General features: G+C 35.7%; 1 protein-coding gene across 1 annotated transcript in view; it reads right to left on the bottom strand.

The window, feature by feature from the left end:
- Window positions 1–14,562, bottom strand: part of LOC311066137 (transmembrane protein 132D) — a 49,820-nt gene extending 35,258 nt beyond the window's left edge. Inside the window, exons 1-2 of the mRNA XM_084087146.1 lie at window positions 14,015–14,562; window positions 2,809–3,721 (exon numbers count right to left, since the gene is read on the bottom strand). Coding sequence (XP_083943272.1) covers window positions 2,809–3,721; window positions 14,015–14,087 — 986 coding nt within the window. The 5' untranslated portion in view covers window positions 14,088–14,562. The remainder of the gene's footprint in view (window positions 1–2,808; window positions 3,722–14,014) is intronic.
- Between the last annotated feature and the right edge of the window lie 2,476 nt (window positions 14,563–17,038).

Here is a 17,038-nt window from a genome sequence, read left to right as displayed (position 1 = left end):
CAATTCAGAAAAACTGTAAAGCAACCAGTGTACTTCAAGGGCAACTAATCAATTATTCATAATTTGATAATGCTGATTGAGAATTGACCATCTAGAACCATTTTCAGATTGATTAATGGATGTCAAACAGAAGTGTAAGCATATTTGTGTGCATTTTAAACGTTTTGGGATCTGGCTACATATTGAGAAGATAAGATAAGATAAGAGAAGAGAAGAGAAGAGAAGAGAAGAGAAGAGAAGAGAAGAGAAGAGAAGAGAAGATAAGATAAGATAAGATAAGATAAGATAAGATAAGATAAGATAAGATAAGATAAGATAAGAGAAGAGAAGAGAAGAGAAGAGAAGAGAAGAGAAGAGAAGAGAAGAGAAGAGAAGAGAAGAGTCTTGTGGGACAGTTGTTGTCACTGGGTTTGCAGTGACTGATGTGAGCTGTATGGAAGAGAGCTGGCCGTGGACAGACTGAGATTTAAGGCGACAGTGATTAAGTGGCAAGAGCAACAGGGCTTAGAGAAAGCGAGAGATGGGATATCAGCAGAAAAAGCTCATACGCAGGGGTAGATGAAGAAATGTGCTTCAGAGAGGAACAAACTTCACTAGGGAAGCGTGAGACAACAGAGATGGATGTTAAGAATGAGGGAGCAAGGACAACGGGCCCATCTATCCTAAAAAAAAAAACCTGGCATGTAAATATAAAATGGTACACACATGACAAAAGTGCACATATGTGATCATAAATCACAGAAGTAGAGCACCTTTACAGGTAGACCATGCTTTCAGAAGGCACAGGAAATAGGTGTTTTCTCCATCATGATGGACAGTTGGACACACAACTGAAAGTCTATAAACTGCATCTCAAATCTCCTCAGTCTTCCTAAGCTTCTTAATTTAATTTTCTGAGATTTACCAAATTTCCCCAGTGCTGAAATCCACTAGATCACAAGCTCTTCCAGGTCTCAAATATATGTCTTTGAAGAGAAGGAATTAATGTTTAGGCATCAGTGATGAGGGACATTCATTTTTGTGTACTATTCTATGATGATCATTTTTGAATTTCTGAATTAAAATTAAACTTTAAAATAAGAGCATAAAGTCAAAGTGTCAACACTGCTTAGATAATATTTTTAGTTTTATAATAAATATAATAGTTTTTTAAAAGGTCATTAAAAGTCTTGAAAATACTATTAAACTATAGTTTTAAGATACTAATATTTGAGAGCGATCATATCAAGGTAATCAGATCAATAGGTTTCTAGAAAATATCAGATTATTCTAAAAATTGTTATTAGTTGGCAAGGATAGGCTAGTTCCAGATGTCAAATGTTGCAATCATGGTGAAAAAACATGTTAATACTACAAAATTAACCTTCTTCTAAATAATTTTACTTTCACACCCAAAGAAAATTTAAGAAAAAGTTAACATAGGCACAGCGAGACAAGGCTAGTATGGCTTTAGCATCATTAAATCAAAATATTAGTTGAAAATATTATAAAAATGCTATAAACAGTATAAAATATTTATTCTAAATACTCTGCATATTAATTTTCTACTAGTCATTGCACCTTGAATGGCTAAATTCTTGATGCTCAACTTGTCTAACCAAGCAGAAGCTCTATATGTAGACATGCTTTTTAAAGAACAGCATTCAGAGAGCGAGAGAAGCAAAAATAATGTGTTTGTGGCACAGCATGCCTTTGCATATAATCTGAGAGATTAAACGTGCATGTCTGGGGTCAGCCATATAGCTAGATGCTCAAATCTGCACAATGAGCTTCTCAGACTATGTTCCCAGACTTTTTGACCCCAGGATTCTGCAGTCAGAATAACGGCTCAGAATATCATTGAGTGTATTTCTCCAGTTAGCACTGATAATCTGCACTGCTTCCAGAAAGGATGCTAAAATTACTGGATTTTTCAGGAAAAAGGCATAATCCATAAAAAATCTTGCTCCCAATTTATTAGTATATTTTTCATAATGCATTAGCACTGTGGTATGGCATTTCTGTTTAGTAGCTTAAAGGGTCATAAAACCCCAAAACATTTTTTTTTTTTTACGTGAACGGATATGTACAGGCTGCACATCACTGAAAACACTAAAAGCATTTATACATTTCATTAATGAGTGGAAATTGATTATTTTTGCGTTTTTCTGAGCAACTTCGTTCTTCCAGGTTGAAAAGCAAAGTCGAAGCAACGTCACGGAATGTGAGGTAGAAGCGTGCCTTCGGAGTGTGTGACTGGCTGCAGGCAGGAATTGTTCAAGCAATTGTTCAAGCTAATCACAGCGTTGTATTCTGCATGAGATTGCATTACAGCGAAGAATTTAATTAAACAACATGCAGATAGCGCATGCGAGCGGTTTCTGCGCAGAACACCGCGATAAGTATAACAACGCTCACAACACGGATAATATAGTTCATATACGGACCGGAGCAAACGCGTTTCAAGTTTTTATGGACATATTTTATATACTCTAGTTATCTAAACATGAGCCCGCATCGTGTATGCGCTCATGTTTTCTTCAAATGAAATATCTCCCTTCGTGGTCATATTTTAATATCCACGTGTCTGTATAATGAATGTGTTGCAGGTCTGTGTTTTATTGGTTGTTGTCCCCCCTCTTCTCGCCCACTACACTCCCACTTTTCCACAGTTTACAAGCCCATTTCTTGGTACTTTTTGAGCTCTGAGGTGTGAACGACCAGGCTAAAACAGAGGGGCTTTCATCACACTTTCAGCAATGGCAAGGTTGTGATTTTGATTTCCAGGAAAAGTTACAAAATGCATAAATGTCTTTTTTCAGGACTTACCTGAGAGAGAAAGTGTCCAGGTTGGCTGAGCTCCTCATGTAGACATAAAAGGAAGCGATATCAGTCTTCTTAAGGGGTTTAGAGGAGGTCTGGATGACCACAGACTCTCTCAGTCTGAGCACGGACACTGGCATGGCCCCTTGTTTGACCTGCAGGAGCCGAACACTCCCGATTCTCTGCATGGGGGTCACAGGCACGTACTCAGCCTGAGGCTGCCCAGCATTTCCACCACCCAAATCCCACCTCTTGCCCTCCTCCCCGCTGGCTGTGCACGGGCCGTTAGCACTGGGACGGGCCTGGTAATACAGCTCCACTGGGTTCCCCTGGGTTGGCCCTTGTCTTTCCCGACTAGAGCTGCCCTCAACCGGGCTGAACCAGCTTGCAGGAGGGTCAACCTCTGCCATACAGGTTCCACGCTCATTTCGGATGACACAGGAACCACGGACCTCCTGAGTCTGCCAGAAGGCATACACAGTCACGCACGGCAGCTCATCTTTTGTTCCTTTCTCCTTCTCTCCTCTGTCCCAGTCTCTCCCAGCCACGTAAAACAGGACTCGCACTTTGGGAGAAGACGAATAGACCCACCGAGTCAGGACGAAGGACTGGACTCTCCAATTGAGGGTGAAAACTGGTGGTGAGGGCCGGAATAACTGCACTGACTGCACTAAGTCCAGGGGGATCTCCTGTTTGGTTGAGATTGGGCCGAAGCTGGCATTGATAACTGGGAGACGTCCCGCTCGGAGCATGACAAATGGCTGCGTGTGGCTCTGCATGCTGGAATTGCGCATGATGTCCTGTCCTGCTTCTTTTAGTAGGAAGTATTCAGCATCCCATACCTGATAAGTTACAGGAAGGAACAACGGATATGGGGTGGAGGATTTGGTGGCATCGGAGATCTCCTGACTGTCCAGTTCTGCAGGAGAACAAAGAGACAATTGAATAAGGAAAGAAATTGGTTTAAGAGAGATGTGTAATGTTGTCTTCATGCCATTCAGTGTGTCTACATAGTCCTGTGTATGCACCACCGAAATGTATCTCAGTATATTTGATTTTTTAATTTGATCATTTTTGGGGGGTTTAATTGTTTTGGATGTTGCTTACGACCATACAACCAAAACTTCTGATTTTGGAAGCTAAGCAAGGTTTGCCTTGGTTAGTCAAGTCAAATTTTTAATTTTATTTGTATAGCGCTTTTCACAATACACATTGCACAAAGCAGCTTTACAGAAAGTAATGATGTTAATGTTTTAATATTGTCATACCTTACAGTTGCATTAAGCAGATTAAAGCTGGCCGATTATAGGTTTTGTATGTATGCAGGTCAAAGCTGGAATATTTACATATCCAAATTTATATAAAGAGCTGGGGGATAATATTGTTACATTTTGCAACAAAAAGAATCAAGGAGTTGAGATTTGCTCTCTCTCTCTATACAGCAGCTGAGATTTGCTGTATAGTATATACAGTATGCTGCTTTACATGAGTATACTAAAAGGATGTGTTATATTTTTCGACTATATAACATTCAAGCAGTTTAGATGTGCTATATAGTACAGTACATACAGTATATTAATGTGAGTGTATATTTATCTGGGTAAGGTTGGATATACTTACAGTAATTTAAAATTATGAAATGTGAGGTTTTGTTCAATTTATAACAATTTATTATAATGACAAGCGTAGTGACTATTTGGTGATATGTATCACTGCCACGGTTAAGCGATGCAAATAAAAGACAGGTTAAAAAAGTTATTGGATTGGATGCCGCCATGAATACAATATGATGTAAGTCTCTGCATTCAGCCCGAGATGCCAATGTTTTTTCGTATTAAATTTACACTCCTTTCAAGTTTATCACTTTGTACCATTATATCACATATACTGGCCTTTTTATGACACTTAAATAACACTAAGAAATGCATGTGTGCATCATAGCAAAATTTCTGGCATGAAAATATTCTCAATTTAATTCTCCCAGCATGCAGCACTGCCACTCTGCCTACACTGTTTTGGATCTAATTTAGCAGTCTTTTAACTAAGGATTGTTGTCCTGACTATATTGTGGGTCAACATTCTTTGGTAGTCATGCAACAGAGTTCATTCAGTAAATCATAGATAATTTCCTCAAAATTATTTTTAATGTATCCTAACGAAACTTTATAGAGTGTGAGAAGTTTGCTCTGAGAAAAACAATACTGTGTTTGACCAATAGTTACTATACTGTACTATACAGTACTGTTTGGCCACTTAGTTTAATACGTTGCCATATGGCAAAGGCTCATACATTTTTGAGGCCACTTAATGTTAGCTTGCCTCAGCAAATTATAAAGTGCTGTCATTTCATAAGTTTCATATGTGCAAAAGAAAACTACTGGTAGATTGACATTTCCACTGCAAGATTAGGCTGCAAACATAGAAGGGCTCAAATAAAATAAAAAAATTGCAATAGAGATATGGTTAAAATAAAATAAAATAAAATAAAATAAAATGTACTGTATGAATGATGATTTTCGAAGGCAATACTGTCTTTAATATTTCTGATTCATTAACAAACTTAACTTGACTGGGCTTGGGCATAAGAGGCATGCACTATATGTTTGTCAAGTATAAAATAAAGAGAGCTGAATTTATGCCCTGGTCTGCTACCACATAATATGGAAATATGAATATTACATTTTACTAAGATGGAAACCAAATACCAAATGTAAATCTGCAATATTGCACCCAATGCAGTCTATTTTAATCCACCCAAGCTTCACCCACTTTCATCTTATATAGGCACAATATCAATTTAATATTCTCGTAGATCCATGAAAAACTCCTGCGGATTGGTAAACTCAGAGAAGTCTGAGATCCAACATTGTGTATTATATGCCAGTAAAAAAAAAAAAAAAAAAACCTTCAATAACAAGGATGAGCTCAAAAGGATGAGTCCAAAATTCCTGGAAATCATTTTTTTTTAAAGCAGATTGAGTGGTAGGGTCATGCAGTGAAAGGCCAGTTGACTCAAACTAATCTCAAACTGAACTCATGGCACATGACAGTTCCTACACTCACATTTACAGCTGAAGCAGTCACAGAACATGCAAAGAAGAAAGATTAATCTGAACTGGATAACATTCTGCCTGGCTGACACTGTCATTTAAATTATAATTTTTTTCTGTGTTTTGCACAGTTGTTAGGGAAAAAGTAAGTGAACCCTTTGGACTTAACTGGATTTCTACATAGATTGTGAAATTGTGAATGACCAAACACAGACAAACAAAACATTCACAGTGCAGGAAAAAGTATATGAACACTTTTTTCTTCTTTTTTTCACAGAACATGTACTTTTTTGTGCACAGAAAGTTAATGGGGTCCAAAACAACACTGAACTTCATTGAACCTCGAACAAAAAAAGAGAGAAAGGTTTGAAATGACATGAGGGTGAGTAAAAATGATGACAGAATTTTCACATATGTAAACTATGCCTTTGGACAATCAGATCACATTTCAGACCATCAACTTCTTCAAAGAAGACTCGAGACCCTGAAAACGCACACATTCCTTTACCTTTCCTTTATCTATTTTTTTCCCACTTTTAAACAGTACACTTTCTCCTAATCTCTTTAGAAGGAACTTCACACTTGTTTATGCTACTACTACTTAAAAAACGTCTAAGAGCAAGGTCACATTTTTGAGCACAAACTTTCTGTAAAGTTTAAATGCTTCTTTCATGTCAAAATATCTGATCAGATAATCTGTATATTTGTTTAGTGTTTATTACACTGTAAAAAAATTCTAACCCTCCCAAATCAAAAATTTCAAGTGACCGATAACATCAAAATTTTTCAATTGGCCCAAGTGAAATTCTGTAAATTATAAAATTAAATTTACAGAATTTCACTTGGGCCAATTGAAAAATTTAGATGTTATCGGTCACTTGAAATTTTTGATTTGGGAGGGTTAGAAATTTTTTACAGTGTATATTTGTGTATTTGAGAATTTATGTGTGGTGAGTTTTAAATTGAGATTCTGTAGTTTTGAGCATTTGGCTTTGAGTTCACATAGAGGTCTCTCTGCTAGCCATCAGCAGGACTGGATGCATTACCATTATCAGTTGTGTCGGTCAACAGGTCAACATCCATTCTATTTACCCTCCATTTCAGCAGATGACAGATAACATCTGGCTGGATTCAGCTCTAAATCCGTAGGTATGATGGTCTAATAAGCCTGCTAGCCATACTATGGGGAAAACAGTCTTAATGATGCGTGCTAAACACTGAGATAAATGCTCAGTACATTTAATGTGCATGTTTAAACACTGATATACATTCTTAGTACATTTAATGTGTGTATTAATTGTATAAATGGGGAGTTACATTAGAGTATTTTAAAATAAACTAGGTGTGACTATGAAGTCATAAATAGCATTTTAGCAATTAGATGCATGACTTTGGCAGGTAAAAAGGTTGGCAATGGCATGAGAAACACTGGTAACACATCATAATAAGGTATCATTTGTTTAGTAAAATGCATCAGTTAATATGATCTAACAATGAAAAATTACTCAAAAGCATTTATTATTCTTAGTTAATATTAATTTCAATGAAAAAACAAAGCTGTATCAAAGTTTGTGAATCTAAAACCCCTTTCAGCGCTTTGAACCCGGCAAATTGCCGGCAAATTGCCAGAACACCTTCTGTGTGAACGCAAACACGTCCCGGGATTGATGCGGTACGTAATGCGCAAGTTTATGATCGAATCAGAGAAAAAATGCACAAGCGTGGTTTCTAGAGAGAGAAATCGCAGCTCATAAGCAAACTTAAGACGCTGCTGATACATTACAAGTCACATCGATGACACGTGTCTTTACGTCATTTTTACGGGTTGTGTGTGAACACACTCTCTGATTCCGGAAAATCACTGGCAGTGTGAATGAACCAAAATCAAACGAACCCGGGTCAAATCCCGGGTCACTTTATCCGTGTATTTTCTGGAATATCTGTGTGAAAGGGGCGGTGTTAAAGATCTGCAAAGTTGTAAGGATCAAAATGCATGACATATAAAGCTATTGTTTGTCTCCTAAAAAAAAAAGAATGGATTCCTAACCGATTTAACGAGTTGTTACATGCCAACATAACAATGTAACAAATTTGATTCGGTAGACCAATCACAACAGACTGGACCGTCTGACCAATCAGAGTGGAGTAGGCTTTTGGAAAGGGGTTGTTTAAAGAGACTGAATGAATGAACTCTGACTCTTTGAAAACTTAGGTGATGCACAATGTATAAGAAAATGAAATAAACGATATTTAACCTTGGATGCATGTAAACTTATTATAGGAGACCTCCGAACCAAAATTAAGAACCTTTAAATTAGCATAATAGGGGTACTTTAAAATTATTTAAAGGGCCCGGGCTAACATAAAGTGAAAGTGACATGAAGGCCAAGTATGGTAAACCAATGAATTTTTCCTCTGCATTTAACCCATCCAAGTGAGTGCACACACATTAGGAGTAGTGAGTACACACACAGCAAACCGTGGACACACACACCTGGATCAGTGGGCAGACATTTTTGCTGTGGCACCCGGGGAGTGATTGGAGGTTAGTTGCCTTGCTCAAGGGCACCACAGTCATTTACTGTCAGTATTGAGAATCAAACCTGCAACCTTCGGGTTATCAATCTGGCTGTCTAACCATTAGGCAACGACTGCCCTAATGAACTAAAAATTAAAGTTAAACTAAAGTTAACAAAGATTTGATGTGCTGTAACATATTATTAGACACTGTCAAAAAACGTTAACTAATAGGACATTATTGTAGTGTAACTGAAACAACGATACCAGGTTCGAGAGCAGAAATAAATAATACTATTTTAATTTCACCCTCCATAAATATTCTTGAAAATGTATAGTAAAATCACTCAGATTCTATCCGTCCATGCATTATCTGTTCAGTCCACCCTAAGAAAGCATTCTGCTGACTGCATGTGCTCAGCAAAATGGCTTTAACAGCAACAGTGGAGTGAATGATGTTCTAGATCAGGGCTTCTCAACTGGTTTTGCTTCAAGACACAGAGCGTACATTTGAAATCAATTGGTGACGCAACACAATACCAAAATTACAACAAAAAATTTCCTTGAAATATATTATTATTTATTAAGCCAATAATTAAACAATTAATAATGCAAGATAATATGGCTAGTTGGATTTTATTATTTGCATTTAGTTTTACTGTACTAAAGGTTTACTCTAAGTTTCATAGACGTTCGGACCAACCTTAATTGTGACTTAGATTTATACATCATCTGAAAGCTGAATAAATAAAATTTCCATTGATGTATGGTTTGTTAGGATAGGACAATATTTGGCCGAGATACAACTATTTGAAAATCTGTAATCTGAGGGTGCAAAAAAATTGAAACATTGAGAAAATCACCTTTGCGATTGTGCTGCATTCACTACCATATATTTATGGTAGGAAATGTACAAATGTATTCATGGTGATGGTGAACATCTTTACTTAATATTCTAATGATTTTTTTGCATTAAAAAAAATCGATAATTTTGACCCATACAATGTATCGTTGGCTATTGCCACAAATATACCCGTGCGACGTGACTGGATTTGTGAAAACATTTAAGGAAACATTGAAAAAAGCAGTGGGTTTCACCACCATGCTGTGAGAATACAGTCTCAAAGGACTACAAACAGTAGCTGACAGCACAGATGTCCCTTTGAGACACATCAACAGTTGCTTCTCTTCTTCCAAATACCTCAAACTTCTTTAAATAAAACTGAAGATGACACTCTTTCTTGCTATGACACCTTAAAGGGATAGTTCGCCCACATTTTTTAATTCTGTCATCATTTAATCACCCTCAAAGTCTTCTGCTGAACACAAAATATGATATCAATTTTTTTGGGTGAACAATCCCTTTAAAACTCCCAATCATCACTTTATGTCTAAAGTTGTTGTCTTTATAGTTGCGGGGTGGACCCTGCTATTCTTTTATATTTAGAACTATATCCATATTGTTATCGTTAAAGTTATTGTCCTTGGTGTGAACTGGCCTGGATTCATATTTACATTTTCCAAACAGTTTAGAGTTCTGTAATGTTTTGTTTATCTGTGTGTGTTCATCAAACATTTTGTTCAGGTAAAGCAGGGAGATTAAGTAAATGCAATTAATTACAAATAATTCAATGCAGCAGTTATAGCAACATTTACGCTCCAGGATGTACAAGGACAGATGGCAGAGCAGAGTACATTTACACTGACCAATTGGAGCCTTTATGCTGGATGAATTTGGTACTGATGACATAAATATAACGACAGCTGTTAGTTTAAAGCAGATACTTACATGATTATACTACATTATCATATTGTCAACAAGCAAGCTTGCATGCTACCTTTTAAGTCAGCACAAACCTTTGTAATACATCCTTAATGCCAAATGTCACCACATTAAACTCTAAGAAGGAGATTTAAGGGCATCCTACTGCTAAAGGCTTGACGTGGAAAACTGATGAGGACTAATGAAGTCTTGCACAGACGGTTAACATTTTACAGTATATCAACAGACAATATTGAAATGAATGTAAAACATATGCCTGCAGGTAACTATGGCACATAGAGTCATCTGATATCAGTCAACCTGTTACATCCTAAAAAAGAAAGTCATTGAAAAACGCTTATGCAACTACTGTATATTAACATTAAGCAAGTCATCATACTGGGTCTATTAAATGCAAACAAGCCTTTTGATATATTTTTTCCTCCTTTCTCAATATTCAACCTGTATGGTTTAATTTATTGAACTATTAAAACAAACCAATAAAATTCGGCATGAATTTCAGAGAGTGAAGCTGTTGTATGCACCACGATACTGAGTTGAACAAAAGGTATCTAACATCGAAATGTTGATTAGCCAAGTGCATTTCCGAAAGGGCTTGATTCTTTTGCTTCTATTGGAAATAATTTTGTTGGTAGAGACATAAAATAAACTAACTAGACAAATTTTGTCTGAAAAGTTACTCAATATTAACTTTGTTAGAATTGTTGTATAAAGGCATACATGTATCATGTATATTTAAGCAGTACAACAATAGCACAATTGCTTGTGTGATGTTGTTTAAACTTCTCGTGTACAACAACACAGAAGTGATCTTAAAATGTCTTAAAAACATTAAAGAGAGAGCACACACACAGCACAGATGTCTCAGTGACTGAATGAGTGAAGCTGTAGAAACTGTTTCTGGGACAGGATGAGCACTAATCCTATCCAGACCATGCCTTGAGAAACAAGCACTCACTGCAAGAAAAAAAAAAAAAAAAAAAAGTACACAAAGGACTGAGACACACTGTAAAAAATGATTTTATGTCAAAGTAAATAAAACAGGAAAAATCATGTATCTTTTGCTAAGAATAATTTTGTAAAAATGAAAACTTTAGTATATTAAGTAAATCCTAATTATATACTAATTTTTTACTTGTAAATATTAGACATCCAACAGACAAGTGAAATTGACTTCTGACTCTCTGGCATATTTACATGCATTAATTAAGTACTTGAAGCAAATTTAAAAAAATCAAGTAAAATTTAGTCCTTGAAGAAAGGAATCTGCGCATGCGCAGAAAGAAGAAAACACGCGATTGAGGGATTTCGAATCTCCACTCCAACGGCTCTCGACAGGTAAGCAACAGTAAAAAACTGCATTATATTACGGATTTATAATGATTTTTTGATTAATTCAACGATTGTCTTGTCATCACTTCATGCTATACATTTGAAAAGTTTAGTGTTCTTAAGTTTAGAGACGTGCTCCAGAAAAAAGTTAAGGGAGAGGCAGAGGCAGAAAGCACCCTGTTTATTTTCTTTATTTTACAAAAGCACAATGTTTTATTTCGATTGAAAGTGGAAAAAGTAGACATTTAACAGTTTATTTTTTCATATTTCTTAAGTCTGTAATCTTTATGACCAAAAATGACGGAGTATAAGTCTAATTTGCTGCTACGCGCGGGCGCTTTTGCCGACTCAAGAGGGTTAATGACGAGTTAACTTTGTAGACGTTAGCCATATTTTTTTCTCATTTTTAAACTTTACGTTTTACACGATTTATCAGTAATTACGCCTAAAAACCATGAATATGTCACTTAAATCATGATCTTTTTGTTTAATATTTATTTTGTGTGCAATTTTCTTTATAGATGACAAATATTGGCCACGAATTAACAATAGGCCTAAGTGAGAAGGTTCTCGTTCCCTCATCGTGCACAGTATAATTCATTTCCTCATTCATTTGCTAAATCGTGCATACTATCTATTAAATGGTCCCTGCTTTTACTAAATCGTAACCACGTTGTAAATGACAATAATTCGTACTCCCAAATTCCTAATTCGTAGCCTTGATATCTGCTGTGTGTCACATGTTAGCATTAATGTGTGTAAATTGACTATGAGAGTAAGGTCATGCAGGATGTTTTTAATGATTTGGTTTAAATGAAATGAATAATGTGAATGCAAATTAATTAACTTTTAATTTAAAAGTATTAGCTGTTTACTGATTATTGTTTTTTTCTCTCTCTCTTTTCTTAATTTCAGGATATTTCTCAAATGCATTCAGCCCTTTGTGCCTCCGTTGCTGTAAACCGGTTGAGAGGGACAAAGAGAGAGACCGAACACACTGAATTGTTATTATTGTCATTATAGGTTTCTGTATATGCTTATTTCTTAATAAATTACTCTTAACTGCACATTGTCACAGTATTATTTTGTCACATTATAAGAGTAACATTTAATTGAATTTAAAATAATTACCAGCACTGCATAAAACAAGTAAAATGTATTTAAAATATCAAGTGGTTTTACTTAATTATATTAATTATATCAGATTTGTAAGTAAAAATTACTCAATATAATTTAACAGGCCAAGTTATATGTACTTATTCACTTTGTGAATTTTACTCGGCTTAGTTAAGTAGATTTACTTAATTTCCATCATTGTGAAATTTACTTGAAAAAAATTTGTGCAAAAACTTGCCTTATAAAAATTGAGTAAATTCTACTTATTGTTTTTCTCAGTGCAGATGAGAGAAATGAGAAACGAAAGCGTGAGAAGTGAGCAAAGACCTTTATGCGGGATGATTGGGAATGATCCTGTATCCAATAATTCCCTTAAGACTTCCTTGAAAAATCAGTTTCATAGGGATTTAACCTTTTATCAGACTTTTATCCAGAATGTTTAAGGTCTTGAATGTAAAGTAGCTTCTGCAGATAAGTATACAGATACAGATAAATATAGATTCATGTTTGTCAGAAGGATCGTGCCCATTCATAAGATGGCACGTGCCAATGCCATGGAAGAAATCACACATTCTTGTGTCTAAATTTGGCCAGTTGCACCAACTGAGTCACTTTCTGCGGATCATTTGCTTTAATAAGAATTTTGTTCAGCCTCTAGTACCCACCATAATGCCACTTAAAATGTGTTTTTTCCCCAATTCATGGAACATTTCAGAATATATGAGTAACATCTTATTCTGTATTTATTCTGTACTGTACTGTACTGTACTGTACAGCCTTTCCTTTCCTTTAGTTATGAGTTATCTTTCCATCGGCATCAAGAGAACCACGAGTGCCCCCTCTCAAAAAAATAAGGTGTATGATGCGTATTTTCCATAAATTGAAGAAAAATGCATGGTTAATAGTTTTAATTTCAATTAATTTAATATAATTTCAACCAATTATGTCAAAATCATGACACTGTTGTGCGATTTTAATTATACAAACTGTTTTAATCTGTATAATGTACTGTAAGAAGGGTTTGAAGTGTTCCCTAAGACATTTAATTTGATTTAAACCATGAACTTTTCATGCTATTCGTTTTATGAAAGATAAAAATAACCTATGGGATTTGTGTCTCTAAAGCTGAAAAAAAAAAAAAAAATTTAATGAAAAATGGAATAGGACACAGTCAATCTTAAAGTATAGACTACTGTAAAATTCCTGTTCAATATTCTGGCTGTTAACAGAATGAGCTGTCTAAAACGAGACTGCATCTTGAGTCAGGCATTAAAGATATTCTGAATGCTTCTGAATTCATTTTCAAATTACAAACCCCTTACACTGGTCCTAAATACACTACAATACAATTTACAATGACCCAAGCATTATGATTCGGCTCTTCCAACTTTTAGACTTTAAGAAATCAACATACCTTGAGTGACAGCCGTGATTATCGTTGGCAATAATATCTGCAGAATCCGCCATAGGTGAGAATAGACGCTCATTTTGGCCACATGTGTTATCTATGATATGTCCCATTAACGTTTCTGACATGTATGAACCCTAAACAGGAGAGACCGAGGAGCGCATTTGGTCCGTCGGCATCATGATGCTGTTTTACCTGTGGAATCTTCACCTGTGCACGCGCTCCACAGATTCACTATGAAGAGCTACACACTTCTGAATAATTAATTCCAAATGGAACAGCGGCACGTGAGCCGAAACTTGACTGGGAATCTTTAGTTAGATGTATTAGTTTGGAACCCATTTTGTTGATCTTCTCTAAATGAATGCACAGCTTTCCATTATAATCCAATGAATGAAAGGTAATACTTCAGTTTTCTCTTGTTTGATAGCCTAACTCGTCCTATTGTGGTCTCGTCCGTGTAGAAAGTGTCCTGACAGCGCGAGACACCACAATCATCTGTCCGCGCGTCACCCATCGCGAGCTTTAGATCCTCGTCAGTCCAGAACACGAGCGACGGGATTTACTGCTACCAGTGAATTAAACACAGACAGGCATTAAGAGTCATGCGATTAACTGCTCAACGCAGTGTGTATACGACCACAAAGAGATTAAATATGCTTGTGTTATATATATCATATTGCATGATGACATTTGTAGTGTAACAGTGTGAAATCGTAAACGTAAAAACCGTCAAAAGTTTCTGTTAAATCACCAAATCTGTCATTAAGTCAGTCAGCCTTGTGCTTTGGTTGTGGAATGACAGTGACATCCCGTGGTCATGTTTGAGACTACATTTTGTTCAGTTTTTTTTTGTTTTTTTTTTGTTTTGTTTGTTTGTTTGTTGTGCATGGCTATTTTAAGCTTTGATCTCCCCCCCCCCCCCCCCCCCCCCCCCAGAACAACCAGTAGATTTATGAAATAATTTTAATTTTAAGTCTACAATGTATTACAGAACCAGCACCACATGCAACAGTAGGCCTACTTTATTTCTGGACGGACCTTTTCTGTGTGAAATTTTATCTTGGACGTGTTTTTTATTTATTATTTTGTCCTCTTTACCTATACCTTCTGTATCATTTTTTTTTTTTTTTTTTTTGACAGTTATGAGATATTCATTGATAATGTTAGACATTAAGGTGATATAATGTGGTGAGTTTTAGAAATAAGGGTTGAGATCTAAATGAGCTTTGGCTCTTGTACACTCGTCAAAAGTGAATGTAAATGGAAGCGCTAAAACTTGGAAATTCAGATAAAACTTCAAAAGTAATACAATAGCTGTGTGAATATAATATGTTTATTCTCTGCAAAGGAGATTAATGATGAAAAACTTGAATTGTAGTCTTTTTTTATTTTATTAAAAAAAGCTATTACATGGCTTCAGAAGACTCTTAACACAGCAATAACATATGAGTTATGTGGACCCATATAATACTTATTAGACATTTTTGGAGAACAATAGAATAAATCTATTCACTTTCACAAGGCCTGATTAATGAAACACATTTATTGTTATGTAAATTGTTGCATTGAATGCAATAAAAGTGAACAGTGATTGGGCTTATTGCCTTATGCAGATCTGCTTTTGGGTCATTCAGACAGGATTGGAATGTCATAAAGTGAAGAAATTATTTTAATTTTCACAACTATCACTTTAATGTAATGTTACTCTGAGATGAGAGAGGAGATGCCAGTTGCAGGAGTTTATTCAAGAAAACACAATTAAACAGGCAATGCCTGAGATAAGCAGGGACAAAAATATAATGTAAAATACAGAATAGAGTTTACAGATAAATGTAAGCACAGTCTTTTCAGCGATGAACAGAACTCAGGACAGACAATTAGGCCTATTCACCGGTTGGTATTCTCACAGACCTTCTGGCGATGAACAGAATTCAACACTGGTATAAGTAATCACAGGTTAGTGTCATCACATCACAGTCTTTTGATTATCCAAAATAACCTCTACTCAAAACAGATTAACATAACAGTTAAAAAGCATTATCCTTAGTCATCCAGGAAATAATCCAAAGAAAAAGTAATAAAAACAGCCTCTGTAGGTGCACAAGGTATTTGCATCTTCACAGGTCAGAATTCATAAAATAAACTTATGAGTCCATTAGGAGAAACAAACCACATCATGGAAACAGAACAGAGCATCAGGTCCTTAATGAAGCGTGAGAAGAGTAACCATTACCACATTCATTCATGCATTCCAGGCCAAACCAAGACTGATTCTTGCTGCAGACTTTTTAAAAAGAGAACTCAAAGTTTCTCAGGGGAACGCAAAAGATAAAAAATAAAAAAAAGTTTCTCCCATTCCAATTTTTTTCCCACCACTACGTCTCTTTAGGGGCTCTGTAGGGTTTTAGCACTATAAAGGACCAACTTTTGAACTTGTAGCTGTATCGCAATGCCAAAGTGGCATTAGTTGCATAGTAAAGAGTGGGAAACGAGAATTACACCTTTGGTGGGATATGACGTAGGCACTTTGTAAATTCTAATTGTAACTCTGAAATCAGAGCACAATTGAATATAAACTATTAATATATTACAAAATATAGACTACAGTATATAAACTATGAATTAACTATAAATGAATAGTTTGCTAATGATTTGTAAGTACTTTTTTACTGTATAGCCTACTTATGACCTGTTACACCATTTTTTTTATGTGATATACAAAATATGTATACTGTAGCTAATAGCATTTGTCAGGCATATTCACTCTGAAATTGTATCTAAATTGATATTTGTATCCTTATTTGATCTGCTGATCTGTGCTTTATTGTAAAAGTAAGCTCCAATTGCCATTCCCAGCAGGCCTAGAGTCAGACCCACTCCACAGAACACTGATGGGCCAATCCCAGGCAGGACAACTTCTACATCTGTAAAACAGAAACAACAACATCATTATTATTTGTGCAATATTTGGGAAATGTTGATATTATATTATTTTGCATCACCATTCACTCAATTCTTATTTGAAAA

Source organism: Abramis brama (genome assembly GCF_963993115.1).
Source record: "Abramis brama genome assembly, chromosome: 16".
In the NCBI taxonomy this organism is placed as follows: Eukaryota; Metazoa; Chordata; class Actinopteri; order Cypriniformes; family Leuciscidae; genus Abramis; species Abramis brama.
This window is presented reverse-complemented; position numbering and strand designations above follow the sequence as displayed.